We start from the raw sequence: 24,955 nt of genomic DNA on the forward strand, positions 1-24,955 counted from the left end.
TTTTCCCTTGGGGATGCAGATTGAAGCTAAATTTTTGGAAGTTGCAGTTCTCAGGTAGAGGCTGTTCATTTATTGATTTTTTAGGCTTAATTTACTATGGATGCATTACCTCTAGAAAACCATCTTAAGTTGAGTAATAGTTTTTACCTGTAATGAACATTAGCTTTCTAGTGTATGGGACTAAATAAAAACTGTTGGAAAAAAAATTGGCTTCCGTTTTTATCAACATTTTGGATGAGACAGTGATCCATCATTATGATGAACAAATATAAAACTCATACAAGTTTTACAGAAGTTTATATTCAAGTTTTTGTTAGAAATTAAGTCACACAAATATTACTTTTTAAAAGTTAAAAACTAAAAACTATCATTTAGTTTGTTAAATATGCTAGTTGTTTGGTTTATTGTATTAAATCGAAGTTTCTGGTCCTAGTACTGGTTGTTTTTTGTTTTGAGAGAGAATTTTTGCCTAATCAGTGAAGGAGGTGGGCACAGTTATTAGTGTTTGTGAAAGCAAAGGAGTCTTGCATATTGGGCAAATATGTGCAGTCAGAAAACCAATAAAAAGAAATGAAGGGAGAAATACATTCAACTTGTTCAAAGCTCACTTGGAAGTGATATGTTTTAGGCTAGAGTATGTATCGGAGGATCAAGTTTGTGCTTGAGCACCAATGGTTGCTTGAAAGACTTATGTGTTTGTAAAATTGACAATATTTTTTCTTGAGAACTTCATGATGGGTGATATTCTGTAAGGAAGGAGTTTGAAGGTAAAGTCCCATTGTTTAGTTTAAAATATGTCATTGTTACCAATAACAATTTAGAAACAAAGAGATTTTGATGTTATTAGGCTTTAGATGCATCTTGTTTTGCAAGCCATGCATTTTGCTTTTGGGAAGACGATAAGTGAACTTTACATGCATTACAACTGGTTGTATACTTGTTCAATTACACAGTAAACAGCAACAATTATTTTTTTTGATAGGTAATGGGCTGAACCCTAGATTAATTATTATTATTTGTTGAAATTAATAATTATTATTTGTTAAGCTCAAGTAGACTCGAACCCAAGACCTCCCACGTGAGGCTCACAAATTACCATTGTTTTGTAGGTTCTTGCCTAAACAGCAACAAAATTTTACCATACAACAATGGAAAATAATGTAATGATCCCTGCTTATTCTGATCAAGAATTCAAGTTTGGGCTGTAGGAATTTTGTCAAATAGTTGGTACGTAACCCTGGACTTAAGCTTGGATACTGCTATAAGACAGTCCGGCTCAAGGAAATACAGTAATATGAGTGAAGTGATTTGCCAAACAATATGAAAACTCAGGAAATAACAGTACTGAATTTATATTATTCTCCTCTACAGCAGACCTCATACAATATTATATCTAACTTGAATCATGGAAGAGTAATCACTGAATGTATTCCAATGTACTAACTTATATTTGCATTACTAACACAAATTTACAAACATAACAAGTGATAGTGGAACCTGGTATAATCGCAGATAACTGGTAATCTGTACTTCAACAAATAAATGATGCCATTTGCTGGTGAGGGAATACCCGTGCAGCTTGAAGAGAGAGAGAGAACTCGTGCTGTTGAGAAAAGTGATACTAATGTTGCTGCTGTAGGGAGACACCATTAGGCCACCAGAGTGTCTCCCGTGATCATTCCCAGCCTGCTTGACGTGGTCTCACTGCTATCATCTGCCCTTATAGCCCATGTTCTGTAGGAGGTTGTAGACTGCCGTTGATTGGAGGAGTGGAGTTCTGTGCAACTGTCCGTGAGCCCCTGTGAAGATACTTTGACATCTTGCAATCACCTCCAGTCCCTGCATACAACTCCTGCTATTAACTCATGCCCGTCACTGCTGGAGTGAAGGTATTCACGAGCTGTGTCCACTATGAAGAGATTCTGGGCTGCCATCCAGCTATTTCCGCCAATTGCATGTTCTGCTGCTATTGTTTGATGCTAGGAAAACGCTGATAATACTTAACTGTAACAATGGTAATGATACTTATGCCAGGTACTCCTCTTCTGCTACGAAGATGACTACCGACCTTGTCTGCTGTCCAATGCACTCAAATCTGCTAGATGATACCCTCTACATTCCCAATCATTCTGCAGATTTCAATCATCTATTCTTCTACCAGTTGTGGAGCTTCAACTTCCTATAAACAATGCATCAATTCCACTCTTAGTTCTGAAAGTGCAGTGTGAGAACAAGGTTAGTTCTGAACGTGCAGTGTGAGAACAAGGTTTGCGTCTAGCATCACTATTTTTCTTAAGGGGTTTCATTCTTAGGAAATATCCAGTCACATTTAAGCAACCTTTAGGATTTTAGGAAATAACATATATCCGTGGTAACAATCCCAATGCAAATGCTTTCCTCTATAACTTTGAAATGAGGAGAGGCTCAAACAACTTAGCAATGTGGGATAAAAGACTATTTCGTCATTTAGTCACTTTAAGTAACTTTATAACTTTATAACATTAAAATATTTAAATAAATCACTTAAGTCACTTGAACTTCAATATTTCTTGAAATACTTGTTTGATTGCCGTGCTGTCAGAAATAGGAATCTCTCGTTATAATTCCCCATGTGACCAAATACACTTTCTAAAAATAGGAAGGGTCCATCTCTATTACCCCTAACTTACTATACATAGTAAGTATGGAAAATGGAGTTCAAATGACATCGAACGAAGGTCAAATCCATAAATTGTTGAATGTTGGAGATGAATCAATCCTTAGAAGACCCTCTAACCATCCTTATTAGCCTACAAGGATCCAATATTAGGCTAATCCTTGAAATTCTGATGTTGGCAACCAATGGGGACTTTATAGTCCTCCCTTCTCGAGATTGCTTGCCCTCAACTCATCCAGCAATAATAGTGAACTCCAACCTCCACCTAGATCCCAAATGAAGTAGTACATGACACCCCTGTTAACATTGAACCAATTGCATACCACTAACATAATTAGAACCAACAACATAACCTGCAGTATAGCACTCAAAACTTGTGCTAATGATGTAGGAGTTAGAATATCACCAAAAGAATCCCCCACAAGAAATATCCTCATCTTGGTTCTCACCCATATAATATAAACTGGACTGGAATTCAGATCAACAATCCCTTGAAGGGATGAGCTATAAGAGAACTATATGCACTCATGCCAACTATATCAACCATAGGTGTTGCCACGTCAAAATCTGTGGACACAAGAATGTTACTAACTACCACAACACTAAACTAAATCTTTACAGATGCTAAAAACTGAACCCAACTCCACTCAGGTGAGTGATCAACATCAACCTCAAACAATGGATTGTCATAAGGCAATGTGGCATCCAGGTCAAACGTAGGACTATTCATGAAGTGAACATCAACACTTTGTTGATCGATAGTATAACATGACTCTACCACTACATCCCTCACCTCATCAACAATAACAAGTGTACTACCATCAGAGCACACATATACCATCGCTTGCATACTGCTAAACTCCTCATTGGATGGCTCAACCGACACAAAAGTGGCTGCTGATATGATAGTATCCTCGCATGCTCCTACTCCCACTATCGCTGCATCGCCATCAAATACATGATTTGGGGAACTTATACCAACAACTGTATCATCTGACTTAACATGACATAAATCCTCATCACATTCCACCTCAATTGTGCCCAACTCATGCAGTGTCTCATAAGAAATGTCTTACAAATCTGAAGCCGCAATTGTATCATCACCTTATGCTCTTAGAAAAAGTGATATCATCTCTTCTCAAATCTTAGCTTTGAAATCAGTTGGGTCATCCGTTTGTGATTTTGATTCATCTCATTCACTAGCACATCCAACTGTTTCATAATACCCTGTATCTCAAAATCTCTCTCCATTAGCAAAGAAGTACGCCCTCTGCGGGTGTAATGAATACCAAACCTTCTGTCACCATCCATAACATTGAAAACCAAGTCTTCCACCTATGGGTCAAAAGAAAAGTGATGAGCACTCCTCACAATGTAATGCTGATAAAAACTCCCAATCTTTGTCAAGGGCTCATCATCATCAAACTAGAAATCATAAGATGGCTCCAATCTCTGACTTTGAACTATTGGTCGAGCAGGATCTTGAGCAACCCTCTCAACCACAAAATCCCTATTGGGAAGTATTGTAGTCGAGGTCTCTTCAATCTTCCTCACCAATTGTCGAATAGCACGAGAGCCCTGAATGAGAGCACCCTTAGATATACTGTATGAAACCTCCCGCAAATCCGAGTTCTCAAGCAAATACTCCATGAATGACTTAGTATAGTAGAAATTATATGTGGAAGCATCAATTTGCTCCCTCGCAATCCAAAACTGATCTCTCTGAAAATGTGACAATGCTAACTGTCCAATGCTACCAGCCGTATGAAAAGAAGAAATAGATTCGCTTCTAGTAGAAGGAAGTAAATCACCATGAGAGCTCGTCTCCATTGATGCTCTCGCCTCCTCTGTACACACTACACTCATATCTTGGATGAATGTGTTCGCCACATCATCACGTCCCTCATCCTTAGCCATAGAAGGAAACTCACCACCAACCACAATATGTAACTAAATAGGGTTTGGGGTAGGTGTTGACTATACTCGTTCTAACTCCACGGTAGCCTCACCCAATTGTGACTGTGACTCCTGAAGAGCCAACTGAGTATATTGAAGAGAGTCTGCTGTCACCTCAAGCTCCCGAATGAGCTCAACCACCTCCTCCTACCCCAAGAACACCTCATAGCAGGTGCTACACCACTCCAAGAGGTAATCTTTGTCATCAACTAATTGAGTAACTATGCGTCAAGATCCTAACAGCCTCTCGAAGTACATGAACCTCTGTTAGGGAAAGACTACTATCACCATGCTCATCTGACATTGGGACACCCCAACCAGATGTAGATAGCATATGCTGAATAGTATCATAATGATCAAGAGATGAATAGATGTCACTATCACTCACCTTCAGCTGATAAGTCACATGATGCCTTTGTAACCCCTAACTCCTATGCAAGCTTTGTGTCTCACTAATTGCACCGTGAGAAGAAACTAAATTAGAACTGTCCACCACAAGATCACTCATACATGTGCTATCATCCTTGCAGAACTCTGCATCCGAGATACAACTACTATGTACCTCAAACAACTCCCTCGAAGAAATAGAAGCCCTCACAATTTCAATCTCCCCACATGTCTCAGCTTCCACCTCAATAGTAAGATCTTGTAAACATATATCTCGGGACTCATCCAAAATCTCATAAGAGTCATCATCCAATATCTGACAAGGGGTATCACGCCTAGTGAAAATCATAGCATCATTCAATAAATCACCAGAGGTGTCCACACTGTTTGCATCCCCATCACCTAATAAAGTCTCAATTGCCATCACTTGACTCTGCACACATGACTCTATTCTAGGTTGTGAATCAATAATGCTAGAGCATGAACCTGCATCTATTGACTCCGTTGTAATACCCAAATCATTGGCATCACAGCTGGGTGACTCCATACATGCATCGATCCCACCTGAGGAAGTCATTGCCTCCTGTACTGGAGCACCACTATGACAGCTCTCATATGAATCTCCAATAATAATTCCCTCCTCAAGAGAGCCTGAAGTATCAGTAGTAACAGCTGTCTCTGCACTAATTGCAACAACTCTAGGGGCCTCAACGTGCTGAAGCTTAGTGCTGCTATCCACCAAGGGTATTGATACATCTATTGATCTCTGTGAACTAGGTCTATCATCAACATGACAGTTATGATTAGAAGGTGTTGTACCAAGTACAAGTACATCTACATCATAGACACCTGTCGGGGAAAACTCAAGTTTCCTTCCTTGCAATCTCGATGTTGGCCTTCTAAAGGCAAGAACTGTATACCTTATTGTCCTCTCAATTGACTTTGGATCTGACAAGCTCTCCATTTTTTGATTTAAGTATTGAACAAAGGACAAATTCTGCTTAACCTGATCAGGGAATAAATCTTATTCATTGTACATTACCATAACGTTATTTGGTAGTAAGTTTGGTGTTGCAGGTGGTGCTACCTCTTCTTTTGCATTAAAAATGGGCATCAAAGGCATGTCAGTGTTCCGTGTGGAGGCCCTAGTAGCTCGGGGTGATCCTACCACACTACCATCTCCATTGTGATGACTTGAGGCTGCCCTGTGAGGCAGAGCTAATTGCTGCATAGCACCTGTAAGCTGTTGAAGTGCAGTGGCTATATTGTTCTTCCCATCTCTAATAGCCCTCAAAGTTTCCCTCACTTCCCGTCCTTGTTCATTCTCATTACGAGCCATTTGTGTTAAGAATATTAACCAGATAACCCACAGGTCTAATAGTATAGACCATACTTCTTCTTCTTATTAGATATATATCTCTAAACTAGCATCATATTAAAGATAACTCTTTCTATAGGAGCCGGAGACTTCTCATGAAGCAACATTATAATGCTTAATTAAACTAATTCATAGCTAGTTAAGTGTTATTATATTTGTTTGTCCTAGATCGCCAACTTAAGGAGAGTTTAGTTAGTGCTAGTTTAGGAAGGGATATGTCCCTTTGAGGGACATAACCATTAGGAAGGATATATAGGGAGGTTATAGATGCAGTTTAAGGACACACAGCTACAATAAAGTTTGCTCCTCTAAGCATCTATATACTGTGAATTATATCAGAGATACTCCCTCACAATCAAAAGTCAGATATTCATTATTGGATCTGCATAAAATTACACATTAACTCCAATATTCAGAATTTTTAGAAGACCATTGTCAACATTTAAAGACTGGATTAAAAGTTTGATTAAGAGATAAGGAATTAGCAGAAACTTTACATGGTATCAGAGCTCTGGTAGTCGAACCTAGGCTCTACAAAATTCAATTATTAGAGTCTATATATATCTAGCAACTATCTTCTATCTTCAATGACATACAATATTAGACCTGAGGACAAGTTTGATGGGAAAGAGCACTTTGAAGCCTCGAAATTCAAAATCATGATGATTCTTGAAGAGAATGATGTAAAACAATTCGTTGATGAAGCATCCAGACAACCCCGAGTTGAACCTCACAAATCTATCTGGAGCAGAGGAAATAGAAAAGCTATTCAAACCTATCTGGAGCATAGTTTAAAAGCTAATGATTTGATTTATGCGCTCATGTAACCGCATATAACCAAAAAAATTAATCTAAATTAAAGCATATCAAACAATAAAATAGCAAACAATTTTAAATATTGTAAGAATGTAAAATAAAAATATTGTAAAAAAGGCATGCATATATATGTATGTATGTATGTATATGTTATCAATATTTCAAATATTTTATTTATTGTTTATATTTTTAAAAATAAGAAATGGTAAAATATTTTAATAATATTTTTCAACCAAAAAAAATCATATTTATTACAATTATTAAGTTTGAATAATATAAATTCTAACATTAATTTTTTCTAATATTAATCTAACTCTAATTAAGCTTGATTTTAAAATAAAAACCTTAACTTTAACCAAATATAAACTCTAATCTTAAGCTAATCTTGGTGATAAGCTTCACTAAAATTAGAAAATGATATATTTTATTGATTATGATAAATATTGAAAAATAGCTACATAAATTTTATATATATATATATATATATATATATATATATATATATATATATATATTTTGTAATGATACTCTATATCATGTGAGAAATATCTTTAAATAATTAATTCAAATGCACATCTTAATATAATAATTAACTAATTTATAATTATATTAAATTTTAATAAATTATAAATAAGGAACAACAAAATTCTAAAAAGTAAACAATGAACTTATTGATTTAGTAAACCAATTTTTTCAGATTCACAAATAAATTTATATTTTAATTTTTCATTAGGTGAAACTAAAATAGCTAACAATATATATTTGTATACTCTATATATTAAGATAGTGCGAGTTTACAGATACAATGTTTAATCAATAAATTACAATTTGATGTAGAAGTTTCTAAATAGACATTGCCCCATTGATCCTCCTGCAACCATTGCTGCTTAGAGTTCCTTTGCACTCTTTTAGACATTATAGAGTTGAACAATCTGCTCAACCTTCAATGGGTTTGATACATTAAAATGGTTTGACATTGTCCTTGCCAATGCTTTCATGAATTATTGGATTTTCAATGAGGCATTTGACATGATACGTGTGGGGTTTTGGTAATGGTATTATATGTTACCATTCCAACACACTCAATACCAAGATTGCTAAAATTTCTAGGCACCACTTTATGGCATTCAGAAGGATGCCGGTGATTCGAGATGACAAAACTGTTTTGTGAGTCAGGACAAGAAAATAGGCGGCATTGGGCAGGGATAAACAAACTTAGAGCTGCTCCGGACATCAGCGACAAAGCTCAAGTCGAAGAAGTTTCGAGGAAAAAAATTCAATTTTTTCGGAAAAAAATCATATTTACCCCTGGTAAATTGGCACTAGCCAATCAGAATATACAAATTACTATTTCAAAATTAATTTAAAAGTATATTAGTTTTCTAACTTTAGAAACTTGCATGATTTGATTGTGAAAATTAATTATGTCCACAAGTGAAAACATTAGTTCCCTGCCTATGCATAGGCAGGGACTAATAATAAAATAAAATGTCCTTTGTTTATTTTAAAATGGATTTGAATTGCAAATGATTCATCCTTTTTAATTTTTTTTTGAATTTTGTATACAATTTAAATGTCGGATAAGTGGGCACGGTCATTTAGTATCTTAAACTTGATCATCACAGATATTGTAAAATATCAAATTGTTTCTGTATTTGTGTCCAGTTTGTCTCCAGTTTGTCTCCCTACCAGAGGGGTTAAATTTTAGTTTGGACTAATTTAAGATTACATGTTTATTTGATTTGTCGCATCTTGATTATTTAATTGTTGGTAGTATAAGTGCGTAGAACATTATAAAGTTGTACGTAAAAATCTTCACTGAAGTTGACTCTATTGCCCGAATGAACAGAGGCACTAGTCTTTTTATTATTGAAGTCAGAAAATCTATATCTTCCTTTCTACAAGCATCAATTCCATTATCGACAGCCTTACACAAAACATTCAATTAAAACACTCAGCTTTCAGTTTCATTTTAATTGAATTTAAGGACCTTGCCAGTCGGAGAACTCTAAAGCTTAAATTCGCTTTAGAAAAGCTTTGAACCAAGTGATCAAGTTTGAGGAGGTGGTCTACCCATCTAGGTGTATCGGAGCCTAAAGTGCAGAGGAATAAATTTGATTCTTGTTCGTTGGCCAAAATTGATTGTGGAATCCTATCAGAGAAGTGGTAGGGTATTGGATTTCCAATCTACGGTTTTGGGAACCAACACCTACCTCTTAAATAGTTACTGGAGTGTGAAGGGAAAATTGGAATGAAGTCACACTTAATGGGTTTTTTAGTTCTTTGGCATGTATCACATATGCGTACCTACATTTGGACACTAGTGTGTAATGTTGGCCACCACAATCCTTACAATACTTTTTGTGTGGTGGTATCTGATCCCATGTGGCCACCAGGCAAGCCTACATGTGCTTCCTTTAGTACTCCTAGAATCCCCACCCGCATGACCATTGTTTTAGTATGTGTTAGGGACCCCATCTCGTACATCTCTTTGATGAGATGAAAAGTTTAGTTTGAGTGAAATTATGGATCCAATAGTTCGTGATGCGTTGCGAATCGGGAGGAGACAGAGCTAGTACATTGTGGTATGGAGACTTAACCACTTAATCGGGAGTGCTTCCGGTGGACGAAATGGAATGGAATAGAGATATAGGGCTTATCTCGGTTGGTCTATTGTTTCTTTAGGGCATTGGGCCTATATAATTTTAGGAGTCAGTTGATTGATGATCCGGTTGACTAATTGTTCTAGTAAGTGCCAACTTTCTTCTTTCACCCATGAAATCTCCCCTTGGAGGGTTGAGATGGACAAGTACTAATGCTTTTCCATTATTGTAGTGCTGTAATTTGGAAGAGGCAATCATGTTGGAAGTGTTTGTTCACCCCATGAGAGGGGTCTTCCGACTTTTCCCGAGACAACTGATCAACAATAATATTACTTTTCCCTAATCTTTGTTAATCATGAATATGAACTCTTGCATAGAGCAACCATTTGTTTGCCTACTCCTGAATGAACTTATTCACAAGGTACATTAGTGCTTGGTGGTCCACATAGAATGTGAAGGGTGATGCTAGGAGGTAGTGAAAAACTTCTATATGGAGTACACCATCCCTAATGCCTTCCTCTCAATTTTTCTATAATTCCTTTTGGCATTTGAGAGTAGGCAATTGGCAAAAATATTGGGTGATGCCTACTTGTGCTAGTATAGCTTCGATTGCATACCTAGAGGCATCTATGTGCACGTGAAATTCCATGTTTGAATCCAGGTTATCTAGGATAGGTACACTCACCAATCTTTACTTTAGTTCATTGAATTCCTTGTTCTACTCATCATCTGTTGTCCTCAAGTTTGACATCACAAAATTGAGTCATGAATTTGTAGGTTTAGCCTCTTTGTTTTAATGTATTGATAAGGTTTCATTAAGGTAATTCGTTATTCCCAAATCGTACTCTATGTAGCTTTGTTAATGCATTTCTTTTTGAAATTTACTGTCAAGTTTAATCCCCAATGTGTGCAAAGAGTTTTTCTTCTCTGATTGCAAGCACTTGATTTTTGGTATACTTTCGTGTCTTTTGTTTGTTTTTCTTCTTGATGTAAATAGTTTTGAGTGTTGCTTTTGCCTTATGTTAATAGCCCTTGGAGACTGGCTATTTTCGAGCTTACTTAGGTCTCAAACGGAGTTGCCTAGCTCAAGTTATGAAGGAAAAGGTGGGGTTTTTAATGGGAAAAGCACGCCATGATTAAAAGGCCTCTAAAAGTGGGTTTTTTATTGGCAACAGTATAAAATAAAATTCTAGTTAATATTTAAAGTGGATTTTGGCATCCATTTAAAATTTTTAACTCATTCTAAGTTGATTTGACCACACTTTTTTATGTTTAATGAAAATTAACCTTTTTAAGTCTATTTTCATGTTACTTTATTGAAAAATATATTCATTGATTAAATTTAATTACACGAGACATTAATCATGCATAAGGGTGGGGTTTTTATCACTCAAAGCATATATCAACATGCTAAACACTTATTAAAACCCCACTGCCAATAAATTTAAGTTCTTGATGCATATAATTGGCCTTTTAAAATACACTAACATGTTATTTAATCATTTAAATCACTTAAGGTGGGAAATGTGAACCCAAAGGCACGTTTAATTGTATTTTTAAAGTTTATTCTTGTGTTCATTAACTTGAGTTAATAATAAAAAACACACAAGTGAAAATTTTCAACTAAAAAACACATGCAATTGCCAAAATATGTGTTTTTCTCCCTCAGAAACACGTCATTACCTCTTTAAGAGAGTTTTTTCAATGTGTTTTTCCATGTAGTGGGCTTTTAAAACTCCAAAACATGTGGTTTTCAATTTTAAAAGCATGTTATTACTCATGCTAGCATTGAAATGCATAAAGGTGGAGATTTTTTTGTCAAAAGCACATGCTTTTGCCATTCAAAAGCACGTCTTTACTTTTAAAATGTGTATTTCTATCAAAAATCACTTAAGGTGGGACAACCAAAAAGTGCATCTTTAATGATTTTATAACTAAAATACTTGAGGTTGGCGATTTTTAACTCAAGCACATATTTTTAATGAAAAATGCACGAGTTTGAGTGAAGTGGCAAATTTTGGTCCTAAAGCACATGCTTTTGCAACCAAAAATTGCATCTTTACTTCATAATATGAGGCTTTTTGATCAAATACCCCAAAGTGGTGATTTTTAAACCAAAAACACATGTTTTTGGCTCTCAAAACTCCACTTTCTTGGGCATTTTTCATCAAATACGGGTTTTGCAGCCTTCAAATGTTCATTTCTTTTTAGTTTTTGATTATTTATAGGTCGTTTTTGCCTAAAACCACCCAAGGATCACATTGGGCTATTTAAAAAGGGAGTTTGTTGAGTGTTTTTTCATTTCTCAACCCATCTAGTGCACATTTTTGCTAAAAAATGCTTTAGAGTTTTTGAGCAATTTGCACCATCAAAACAGAAAGTGTTTGGATCAAGATAAGTTTGAAAACATTTCCTACCCTTCCTAGCTTATTTTCAAGTCTTTTAAATCACTTGATATGCTTTGGATGCCATTTTCCAAATTCTTTGCATGTTGCACATTGCTTGGTCAAAATGGTTGCTAAAATGATGCAAGTTTTGCTCTAACTTCCTACACTTAGCAAGCTACGAATTTTGACTCATTTCTTGCGAGGATTGAGTTAAGAGTCAAAGTTCAAAACACTTCATCTTACAATCTTTCTAAATCCATGAAATGTTTTTGATTGCATTTTTGGATTTTTTGCAAGTTTTTCAAACTTCGTCTCTTGCCCCTTGAGGAAAATGCATTCTTTAGGTCACTTCAGGATGCTTTGTGTTCCTCTTCCAGGATCTAGAGCTTCTCGACGGCATTCCTTGTAACGTGGCTAGAAACAACCTTAGTAAATAATGCTTATCATCTTGACTGCTTGCAAACCATATGAAATTGTGTCTTACAGTGTTGCATAAGATGTTTTGATTGATTCCTCATGAACGTGGGGAGTTTCAGCATATCTATACCAGGACTTGTGAGGGGGGTCACTGCTATTTTGGATTGGTATGTATTGGGTATCAAGGACTTGATTAGATTGTTTCCCTCTTGCCTATGTTCTGGTGCTCCTCTTGCACACTTGGTCATGTGGAAGCCCTCCACATGTCCATTGTTGGCATCCCTTGCACCTTGGTTACATTCCTTGTTCTAGAACTCTCTCCTCTTGAGGTATTCAGTGCAGGTCCCCCTATTCTTGGCTTTTTTTAATTCCAGATATTACATATCATATCTGGTCCTCAAGGTTTCTTCCGTTGTTCTCTTTGTCATTTGCTGATTGTTTGACATACTACTCTTTGTGGACTCGTCTCTAAGTCTTCTTTGTCTGACACTACTTGTATGGACAGATTGTTTTTCTGGTTGGAAAGAACTTCCTCTACTTCATCATGGAATGGTAGGGTTCTGATGATTTCTTCCCATCCACTCCACGTATGCCGCATTGTGTCTTCTTTGCTAGATGATTTCTGGTTGTGCCTTTGCTGGATCATTTCTGTCTCTCTCAAATAGGGCTTCAACTAACACTTCTATTATTTCTTGGTGGACTCTGAGATTCTTCTACGATTCTCCGTAACTGTCATCCTGTTAACTTTGTTCTCTGATTCAGAGAGATCTTCTCAGCAATCTATCCCCCTCTTCTTGAGTGTGATCAATAAGTCTTCTATGTTTACTTGGCAGAAGAGGCATTAACTGGAGATGCAACATTTTCTTTTTTCACATGCATTTTCTCTCTGGTTCCTTTCCTCGTACTATTGGAGCGTATGTTGTGGATGTTGCTCTTGTTGTCTGTCCTCCCAATAGTCTCAGAGGGTAATGAAGTTGTGCACCAACAGCCTTGGTAATCTTCGAAGAAGGTGGTCAACAACGTAGTTCACTGTTAGACTGTTTCTTATGACGCTTTTAAGGACCTCTCTCAAGAGACTTTCCCTTCAAACGTATTGGTTGACAGATGCTTCCCATAGATATACCAAGTCATGCATCAACTTGAAATCAACTGTATCTTCCTCTTCTTTGGATGTGCCTGGTTGTCCAATTGATCAACCCATTACATTGCCATACCACCTATCGCCATTGTTCTCTGCGGCTTAGATCTCCAGGCTTTGTACAACAATGATGCCAAAATGTTTACTCCTGAAGGGAACTTGTACAATTACCAGAGTAAATAGTAAGAAAATTCAACCTTACAACAATGTGACATAATAAATTCAAATGCATAATATGGCCAGAAAGATGTGTCATATATATGCACAATCAATCAATGCTACTTTTTGAGACAACTATGAACTACATATATGGTACTTGGCGGTTGGTCAAGATTATTAACCATTGGCAACTACCAACTGCTCGGAAACAAATGTCGTTACTCCGCCAACTTCAGCTTTACTAATAATTATTTAACATGACATGACTGCTGACTACAGTGGCCTATTTGCTTTGTCAAAAATTGGGTGCTTGTTTCTTTCATATCAGATATATCAGTATGATTCAGTCTTTATAGTCTATCTTCTTTATGAAAATCTTGTAATGCTTCCACGTGTGTCAGCAATCTTTACTGTGGCAACTGATTTCATTTTGTGAGAGAATAAAGAAGTATTGTTTTTTCAGGTTATTTCTTTGGATGTTTCCGTGTATTCGAATGCGAGATGAAAGTGAGTAGTTTGCAGTCTAAGTTATTTTCTTTAAACTTTTGGTGGATGAACTGCAGGCATTTCCATAATGCACCATTTGACAAGTCTGACTTAAACCTGATATGCATTTTGCAACCACTTTCTTTTGTCATAAAGATACAGGAAACAGAAATCGAAGCAGCTAAGGTGAGTCCACTTTCTTATGTTAACAGAACTTTTGTTATTTGCACAAATTCACTAATGAAATGATTTCTTTTCAACATCCTTTTTTGATGAAATTTCTTGTTCAGTGGATGCCATTCAAGGAAGTTATAGCTCAACCAAAGTATCAGGAAAGTGAATTGTACAAAAAGATTTTTGATGTGTGCATTGCAAGCTTTGAGAAACGTTACAAGGGATTTTCTCAAAATCAAATGGCATCTGATTCTAATGAGCCTCAACCTGTACTTTATTATAATGTTCAGGATATGAACAACTTTAGTCTTTCAAATGGTATAAATATCTGAAATCAAAGAAAACTGATAATGTTCAGGATATGAAAGGAGATAAGAGTCTATTTACAATAAAATTGAACAAACGTAGGATTTTCTATAATCCAGTCAATAGAGAATAATTTTTTGCTTAAGCTTTGGAACATCCCTAATATTTTGTACTAGAAGTTTGATGCCAAAATTAAGTGCAGTTTTGACATTACCTATCACTTCAATTGTACGACACTTGCTTTCAACTATTGAAACATAATCCCTATGACTATCATTAGTTGTAAACATGATTCCTGTCCTTTCTGCACACAAAGTGTTTGAGTGCACTTGAATGATAGAATGAACAAATTTTGTTTGTCATTGCATATTCATTGTGATCTTCCTTAGCAATATCCACCCCATTTTTTTTTTTGGCAGGCAATCTTTTCATGCCCAAAACTTTGGTAATAGTCATTGTACATTTTTTTGTGGTTGTGAAGAAATAAAGTTTATACTCTAAACCTATGGAATGAGTGCTCTTTATGAACTCTTACGATGAATTATCAATTGGTTTTGAAAAAGTTCAAAGTTTAGTTTTTTGCCAATAGACTTATAGTCATGACAAAACTCTCTAGTAATGGTGGTAGGCTATTTAATGATTTGTACAATCATTTCCTCACCATCTATTGGTTTGTTGTTAATAGGGAGTTCATACTTTACATCTTTGAGTTTTAGAAGATCATTGATATAGATCCACCTCACTTGCTGTCACAAAAAAAACATTCAAGTACAAGACTTTTCTAGGAGATCAAATATTGATCTTTCAAACTATCCCATTCGGTATGGGACAATATAATGCTACAAATTTCAAGGACTAAATCATTTGAAATTCTAGCTTGAGAGTTAATAGGGCTTCCTTATTACACTAGTCAAAAGTCACCTTGGAGCTTAACATACTTGGTTTTTGTGCTTGATAAGATCTTCTGTGACATGTCTTTTTTTTCGCTAATAAAATTGTGGTGTACCAAGAGTTTACTTTTTAATATACTATATATTGAGAGATTAAGGAAATTATTTAGTAATAATATTTTAAATTTGACAACTTGAACATTCCTAGAAAGTTGTTTGCTAAATGGAATATTATAATATCTTATGTAATAGTTTATTAAAAAAATTGTTCAAACAAGTTTGGAGGAAATTTCCATTAAGGAAATTCAAATCAAAAGGCCCAAAAAGGAGCTTATAAAAACATGAGAAATTCTCGAAGGAAATTAGCCATTGCTTGTTGACCTCAAACTCTTTTTCAATGCTTGAGCACTTGTGTTCATTTTCTTACTTGAACTAGAAAAAGCTTTGGAGGTAAAGGAGTACAGGACAAAACTTGTCTTGCTTTCTAATTGGGTTCACTTTTATATAATGGTTTCACTTAGGAGTCACATTGTTCTAGAAAAAACCCAAAAATCATTTGGGGTTTTTTGTAGCATCAAGTTTTCCACACATGAGAAATAATAAAATAGGAGATGGAGAATGCAATCCCAAATTCGAATAACAAAGCTCAAAAATACTAATGGATTCTTGTTCCACCTTTTGAAGATATGATACACCTTGCTTATAAAGAGAATTTTAGATAGGAGCATACAATGAGATTATGACGTGTCTTGATTCTTAATTGTATGCAATGAAACTAAAAGGGTATATATGACCTAAAACACAATACTACGCTTTGAGTAAATCCAACTCGTGATATTTGAAAAGTTTGTAAGTTAAAACTACTTAGGTGTCAAATCCTTTTGTAATGCCCTGCTTGGTAACCCTTGGATGACAAGGATGAAATATACTTTGAATAATATTTTTTCTTCTAATAAGTCATCTCGCAACATGCTAGAGTAACTAAGTGCACAAAATTAATCATTTGAACAAGATGTGAACTGAAGGGACATGACATAACTCACATGTTCGTCTACACAAAGACAAGTATTTCTAACAATTTCAAAGATTCCCACACAACAACCTATATAATTAAAATAAAGAACACATTCTTGAGATCACTCAAAGGAGTTCCAAACAACATCCACAAATCACAAGAGGGAGATGCTAATCTATCTATCCCAAGTAAGATGTTCTTTTTAACCATATAAGTTCATTAACCATGCTAATTGTATCATAGTGCTGCAAAATGAAGTTCACAACAACCAACTTCATTTGTGAACAATGGCATTGGAAGGAGTAGCAATGTACATTGCCACTTGTCAGAATAGTGTGCTTCCACAAGGTCATGCCTCCCACAATTTTGTGGGAAACATGTAGATGTGCCATGTGTCTATTTTGTTCACCCCTCTCTCAACACTGTGGGCCCTGACTCACTCCATAGGAAGCATCGATGAATGTTTTAACACGATCTTAGACTCGAGATGTGTCTTCACACACAATGACTACCACATAGGTGGATGTTTTCTTCATCAATCTTCATGTGGTTGGGGATTCAAATAACTACCACATTTTGTAGAGGAATGATGAAAACATTATGACCTGTGTGATGTACCACTACCTTGAATAGAGAGCCCTTCAACCTATGTCCAATGTTCAAAGGATAAGCAAAGGATGATTTTGACCTGATAAACACAGGAAGGGGTGACCAACAAAGTTTGCGCCACCTATGATCACCAAGGACATTCAACACCAATGCCTTTAAAATGGGGAGGGAAACACATTGTAAAGGGAGCTCACAAGAATCCGGATTGGGAACTATTATTGTAATCGTGGGGATTCCTCTTTGTAAAGCCTTAAAATTGTAATCAAGTTTTGTGATTTGTAATATAATGAATCGCACCTAAGGCTCTTTGGTCTTTGTTGTAAAAGCACATGGTCTTTATGAATGTTTTATAGGCGTACTTAGACTTTAATGCACTAATATGGATTGTTGTTGATTAGACTATGCACTATGCCTTTCTACTAGTAATAATTCTCATATGTCATGTGCTATGTTTAAAAGTTTCGTCATTTAGAGATCAGTAATTATTTTCAGCCAGAGGGATCTGTTCCATGCCTTAATACCTTGTAATGAGGTAGCCTATGCGCTCAATTGTAAGTTCGGTGTATCGCCTTGGATTTTCATCCTAACATTTCTATATCCTATTCTCCACCTTCACTTTATGAAGAGATGATTTCTAAAATCTTGGAGGTCACTTGGCGAGGCACAATAGGTGCCCCTTCACTTGCCAAGCTTCTTATGGAGTCTACTTTGCTCCCACAAGCAAGTTTAGGAATCAATAGTTTTCTATTCTGGCATGCCCTGTGAGACACTAATCTTAACGATTGAAGTTCCATTAGAATTTTCATATTTTGCTTGATTTGAGACGTTTTTCTCAAAGTACTAGACAATTTGATCAGTTTTCGTGATGTACAAAAACTCTTTGATCCAAAGGGCTTTGCACTTTTTGACATATCACACCCACTTATCCAAAGGTTGCTCTATTGGAGAGATCCTATTGGAAAGCTGTTTTTTCCTACCTCTTCCAGCGAAATCCTAAGGTTTTCTCTCCCTAACAATGGTATGAAGATTTCAGCCTTGCCTTGGGGCACCTATATATCATTCAGCTACTGGCAAAGCTTGAACACATCTTTCCCTCCCACCCAACACCAAGAGGAGATTAATGACAATTTTTTTCACAAATTCTTTAAGAGGAGTTGTGGGCCACTAAGTGCATGTAAAGGGAATAAATCTCCACTGTAGCAAAGAAACCATCAGACTATTTCTTTTTGTTTTTCGGTTGGTTATCTTTATGTTCAAGGGCTCACATGCCTCATCAGAGATGTCTTATCTTATCAGGCATTCGATCCTCAATCATAGATCACTTGGTCATGCTCAACACATAACATGAAGCCATTCCTAAAATGGAGTATGAAGAGCTTTCACAAACTTTTGAAGGATGCTTTTCAAACATGTGTGAGCTTTGTCTTTCTGAAAGAGGCATCCCACTGGTAGTGGTTCTTTTTTCAAATGTACTTTATGTTGACCACCTAGAAGCATCTAAAATATATAAGGCTAATTAGAAAAGGGAAGTTGCTTCCTGTAATGACTTTGTTTAAGTAGCTTTCCAATATAACACTGTGTACATAGTATAATAGGTCTCCTTTTCGCAAAGTGCTTGTGTTCACAATTACATGTTCCTTAAGAAAATGTGGTTTTTGTTGGTTTTCCCTAAGTGCTTTTTTACACATGTTTTTAAGGCTATTTATAGAGTGCATGTTTCTTCTACTACCTATGGAATAAGGATGGTGTCCCTAAGGGTTGCTAGATTGTGAAGTAAAACTTCATAGTAGTGCAAAACAAAGATCATGAAAACTAGCTTCATCTACAAATAATGACGTTAGAAGGGGTAGTAGTGAACAACACTTGTCACAATGAAACACTCACATGGGATCACTCCTACCATAGTTTTGTGGGAAACTTGTGGACATGCCACTTGTCCTTATTGTCCACCTCTCAACACTTTGGCCCCAAACGTGTTCCATATGAAGCATTGATTGATATTTTAACATGGACACAAATGCGAGGTGTGTCTTTGCATGGAATGAGAATTGCAGATGGGGATGCTTGCTTCGTCTTCACGTGCCTGCATATTTAAATGCATGCTGCCTTTTGCAAAGGAATGTCGAGAAAATTATGATATGATGTACCACCACCTCAAATAGAATGCCCTTCAACATATGTCCAATGTTCAAAGGACAAGTAGGGGATGAATGTGAGCTGATAGATGTAGGAAGGGGTGGCCAATAAATGTCACACCACCTACGGTTGCCAAGGACATGCTACATCGAGGCCTTTAAAATGGGGAGGGGAACACATTATAAAGGGAGTCCAAGAAAATCGAGAATGGGAACAATTATTGTGATTGATGGGATTTGTCTCTGTAAAGCCCTAAGATTGTAATCAAGTTTTCTTAGTTGGCAATAGAATCAATCATGCTTAAGGCCCTTTGATCTTTGTTATAAAATGACATTGTCTTTATGAATGTCTTATGTGCAAACTTAGACTTTAATGCTCTCATATGGATGGTTGTTGATTAGACTGTGCACTCTTCTTTTTTACTAATAGTTGTTCTCGTATGTCATGTTCTGTGTTCAAGAGTTTTGTCCTTTAGAGGTTAGTAATTGTTCCTAGCCAGAGGGATCCTTTTCATGTCTCGACCTTGTAGTGAGGTAGCCTGTGTGCTCGGTCAAAAGTTAAGTGCATCGCTATAAGGATCCCTTCTTAAACATGTTCCATAATGGGGTTGAGACAAAAAGGGAGAGAAAATTATTTATTTATCAAACTAAATAATTCTTATATATTCCATAAAATCGTTGCCAAGTTGTTTGATAGGTGAGCCTTCCTTATTATTTCCCATATCTCAAAATGAATGGTAGAATTATTATGCTTGGTTGGAAATAGGTTATAAAAGGCTCCCTCATGAACAAAGCTTGTTTGGGAATGTTCTCCTCACTATGCCCAAATTACTCCCCTTTCACAAATTCCCTCTTCATTACGAATATGGAAAACATACAAGGTTACTCGAATATAATGTATGAATAAATTCATTAGATTGAAGTCAATATTTTACTTCTTAATTTATAAATGAATTTCCTTAATTAACTTCTATTATTTCCCATTCCTTAGATTCTTTATTTGGTTAAGTATGTGAATTTTAGATGTCTTGTAAAATTTATAAATGTAAATCTCATATCATTTATTAAGTTATAGGTTGCCAGACTGGGAGTGAGCAACATAAATTAAAATAGAGAGTATTCATTTATGTTATATTGCTGGTAGTATATTACTATGTCTTTATGGGATTACCCTTTTCAATATTACTAGATTCATTTAGAATAGCTTGATTTCCTTTGGCATAGTATAGTTCACATAGTCTAATTAGCAATGGTTGTAACATGTTCATCTTGCTTAGTTTAAATATATTTTGCACTCCATATTAGCATAGTTCATTCTTTCATTCCCTACTTGAGAACTCCTTTTGGACATTTGCACTCTTGTTCTTGTTTAAGGAATCTTCCATTGCATGGTTTACTAGCAAGGGTTGTGTCTCTAAGGTTTAGCTAAGAGATTCTCATATGCAGAAGCACACACCTTTGCACTGCATGGATAGGGAGCTTTAAGCCAAACATTCAAGTGTTACAATCTATGGGATACCTTGGATAGAAGGGATTAGAGGAGTGCACAAATTGAGTGTATATGTACATATAGAGGAATGTGAAAATTCAAGATAAAACAACATTGGTGCTAAATAAATTATCCTCAAGCAAATGACAATGCTGAGGCCTCTAGTAAGACATTGCTCAAAATCCTGCATTGAATTGTCCACAAATTAGGTTGAGATTGACACCTGCAAATCAATCTGGCACTATGGGCTTACAAGACCAATATACACACTCCTATAGGAGCTAAACTTTTTTCACTAGTCTATGATTTTGAGGTTGTCTTACCTTTTGAAGTTGATATTCCTTCCTTTTGAGTCTCCCTACATGGGTTAATCATTGATGAAGACCATAGAGCTACGAGGATACATGAGCTAGAAACCCCCGATGAGCGCCGCAAGACTGCTTTTGATCACATGAGGGCTTATAAAAAGTGGATGTCTACTAGCTATAATAAAAACGTCCATCCTCGTGAGTTCCAAGTGGGTGAACTTGTTCTTTGAGAGAACCCTAAGAATCAACATAACATGGAACAAAAGGGGAAATTTGAGCCTAGCTGGTTGGGTCCTTACATCGTTACAACAACATTTGGATCCGATGCCTACCAACTCTCTACTCCTGAAGGAGACCAACTTGCTGAGCCTATCAACATTCTACATCTGAAGAAATTCTATGTTTAAGGCTCACAACTTAGCTATTTGTATATATCTTATGATTAAAGAATCCCAAAAAATCAAAAAAATAAAATAAAAGAAAAGAAAAGAAGTCTTGAAAATATCTGCCAAGAGGTGAAAACCTAGAAACAACGCTACTTGAGACCCTTACACCTATTTCTATCAGTCTCACTCATTCATTCCACAATATATTTCCTAGCTTGGAATTGTCTCTTGTCCTCATCTCGAGGGTATGATTGCTTAGCTTATAAGAGTCTTCTTGTGCGCAAGGGTTTCTTTTGCAAGTCATGCAAAACAATGTTTCTCAATGCTACCCCCATTGACATTGAGTGTTTCTTAACACTTCTTAGATACCTTACCAACAATATAAGATGCTACAATATTTCACTATCAGACACGAGTCTTGAAGAAATGGCCATGTGACATAGACATTCACACTTAAACATGAACTTGCTACGCTATGATGAACTTTATCTTCTTTGTGTGCTGTCTATCAATTTCTTTGCTCAGTGTTATCTCTCTAATAGTCTTTCGAGGATGTCTTGGACTAGAAGGCTAGGGGCATGGGGCATGTTTTTCTTGTTTTATGCTTGTGGGTATAGCTTGTTCGTCTAAGGTGTTGAGAGCATTCATGCTTGTCCTACTTGACGCTTTGGACCTACAATGTATCATCCTTGTTTGTTTTTGCAAGGCTGCACTTGGGGGTTATCCTGATGCCTATGCCTTGATACAAGTGTAATCTTGCTATACTAAACATAGGGAATCTAACTGCATTAGTCATCTTGACTTACATGTCTTTGATGCTTAGGTTGGATTCCCACATTTCTATCCAACATAGATCATATTCATATCATAGTTATACTATTGCTAATTGTATGATCTTCCGATGTCCCTAATAATGTTCAATGATAAAATTAGAGTCTAAATGTTTTGCATCCTTTGCAAGTACATCATTTTGCATATTAGTCTGTATTATAGACTCATTTTAGCTTAGTTTTGCATTTCTCATATGACAAGAGCCCTCTCTTCATTTTTCATAGACACATTAGCTAACTGCTTTCATATTTTCTTCACTTTCTTCTCAATCATATCTTTTCATTTTCTTGATCTTCATGTCGCCTCTTTGCTATGCTGTCATCACAAGGGGTTAATTTATTCATCACATCTAATCTATTGAAGTATCACATTTTCAAAACATGAGTCTACATCATATACACGAGAGTTGAAACTTTCTATGAGAGAGATTCATGAACGTATACACATAAAGCTGAACATACATAAACATGAACAAAAACTGAAACATCACATAAACATAAGTGTCGAAGTATCCAAATGCAACAACCATCACATAAGCATAAAATGAGACAAGTACACAAATACATCGATCAAATCTAGTATCTCATATATACCAAAATGTGTCAAAGTACATATACAATACGGGACCCAAAATCTAGATAAATGTCTCAAAAATACATATGGTACAACAAAATGTTACAAGGACATCATCCTTGACTTGCTCCTAACTCTAGGACTTACTCCCGTTATGGTGGTTGTGGAGGTAGAGCCAGTCTTCTGTACCACACCCTCTAAACTCCTTGCCCACTCGGAGTAGTTTGGCAATCCTTGTCTAGATGGTACCACACGTTTGTATACAACACAATAGTAGGCCGACTGCACACCATGATGCTCTAACTCTAGCCTTACAACATCTCGCTCCTTGTGGAGCTCCTTGCTCGGCACTCGCTCATTTATGAGCCGTTGATCCCACACAGCTATGGTAATTCGTGCTTCCTATAGCTCTACCTCTAGGGCCCGAATACGAGCGTCTCAACCATCCCCTCTACCCCTCCTGTCAACTCCTCATGCTACAGCTCCACCCTCCTGCATCTCGTGGACACTACTCCTCCTCATCCTCATCCTCACTCTCCTCCTCTCTAGTGGCTTAAACCCTCTTCCATCTCACCCAAAAAGATCAAGAACTGCTCCTGATCTCCATCCGTCTCCCACCTTTGCCTCCACCTCTGTTGACATCTCCACCATATCATCCTTGCCCCACTGCCATAGGTGGTGCATCTGGTCTAGCAAAATGAGGGAAGGGATGCCTTTACATGTCATATAGATATGTCGAATTTGCCCCTGCATCTGGTAAGTGTGGATGGTAATCCCAAGGCTCCTGCATCAACACTGTTGTATCTCTCAAGGCCATCTTGTAGTCCATCATAAGTAACTAGCCTTGGTCCTCTCCATGGAAGCAGGCGTATGTGGTGGTCTCCATCAAAATCACCCGCCTCTACCTGAACTGTCTCCAGACTCAATTGATAGTGAACCTCTCCACAATCTCAGAATGTATCTCGACTAATGGCCTGCTATAGTGCATATACTCAAGCTCTCATGCGTCTGACCATCTGACACACTGACGATATGGCCTCCAAACGAAGGTTGTGAGCTCATCAAATAGTTGTCGGTAATATGTCACATCCCCACCGTGTGACTAAGGAATGAACCCTGTATACCTATAGATGAATGGGTAAGTGCGCTCCCATGGCTGCACCCGTAGCTGTATAACTGCTATGTGCTCCTAGGCCCATATCTGTGGTAGCACTATGCCACATGTCCATGTCTAGCCATCTCGATACATGATCTCATGAAGCTCATGATGCATGTCTGCTAGGATGATGGGTCCCCATGCCATCTGTCTCGATCGACCTATCAAATCAACAACTAGTCGACCCTATTGTATAGGGAAGCCCTTCTAGTCCCTGTCAGTGACCTGAGCCTGGTCGAGTAAAGAGCAAAGAAGACAGGTTAAGGGATATTGATGCTCGTACTCATCTATCAACCTCTCCTAGCTGAGGTGTTGATCTAGGATGGTCACATCCTGAAATATCTGTTGAACTGTTAACCTCCCCTTTGTCGAGGTTTGATCATAGTAAACATGTGTGACATGATCAAAATCATATCAACACACCCCATATGGATATCAGAAACTTAAAACAAACAATGATCATACTCACAGGGTCTTTGTGGCATGACACACGAAGGATGCAATATACATCCTCCGGAGTAATGGTGGCCTCGCTAGTGGGAAAATGAAGGGTGTTATGCTCACTTAGCCATTGCTTGGCTAACACGGTCAACAATCTGTGGTTCACCCAAATATGGGGCATGTGCAACAACCACCTCAACCCCATACTATCTATAGCGGCTTTCTCATCTCTCTCTAGATGATGGACACATAACCCCAC

General features: G+C 36.8%; 1 protein-coding gene across 9 annotated transcripts in view; it reads left to right on the plus strand.

The window, feature by feature from the left end:
* Positions 1 to 15,225, plus strand: part of LOC149568074 (nudix hydrolase 2-like) — a 121,163-nt gene extending 105,938 nt beyond the window's left edge. For 8 of the 9 annotated variants that reach the window (XM_089821077.1, XM_089821079.1, XM_089821078.1 and 5 more), the window contains exons 7-9: positions 20 to 54; positions 14,461 to 14,569; positions 14,674 to 15,225. In XM_089821077.1, coding sequence (XP_089677203.1) covers positions 20 to 54; positions 14,461 to 14,569; positions 14,674 to 14,889 — 360 coding nt within the window. In that variant the 3' untranslated portion in view covers positions 14,890 to 15,225. Of the gene's footprint in view, positions 1 to 19; positions 55 to 14,360; positions 14,405 to 14,460; positions 14,570 to 14,673 lie in introns of all 9 variants that reach the window. The other variant, XM_089821085.1, reaches the window with a different exon arrangement.
* The last annotated feature ends 9,730 nt before the right edge of the window (positions 15,226 to 24,955 follow it).

This window comes from Cupressus sempervirens, chromosome 3 (assembly GCF_028749045.1).
Source record: "Cupressus sempervirens isolate cs-2001-9-10 chromosome 3, ASM2874904v1, whole genome shotgun sequence".
NCBI lineage: Eukaryota > Viridiplantae > Streptophyta > Pinopsida > Cupressales > Cupressaceae > Cupressus > Cupressus sempervirens.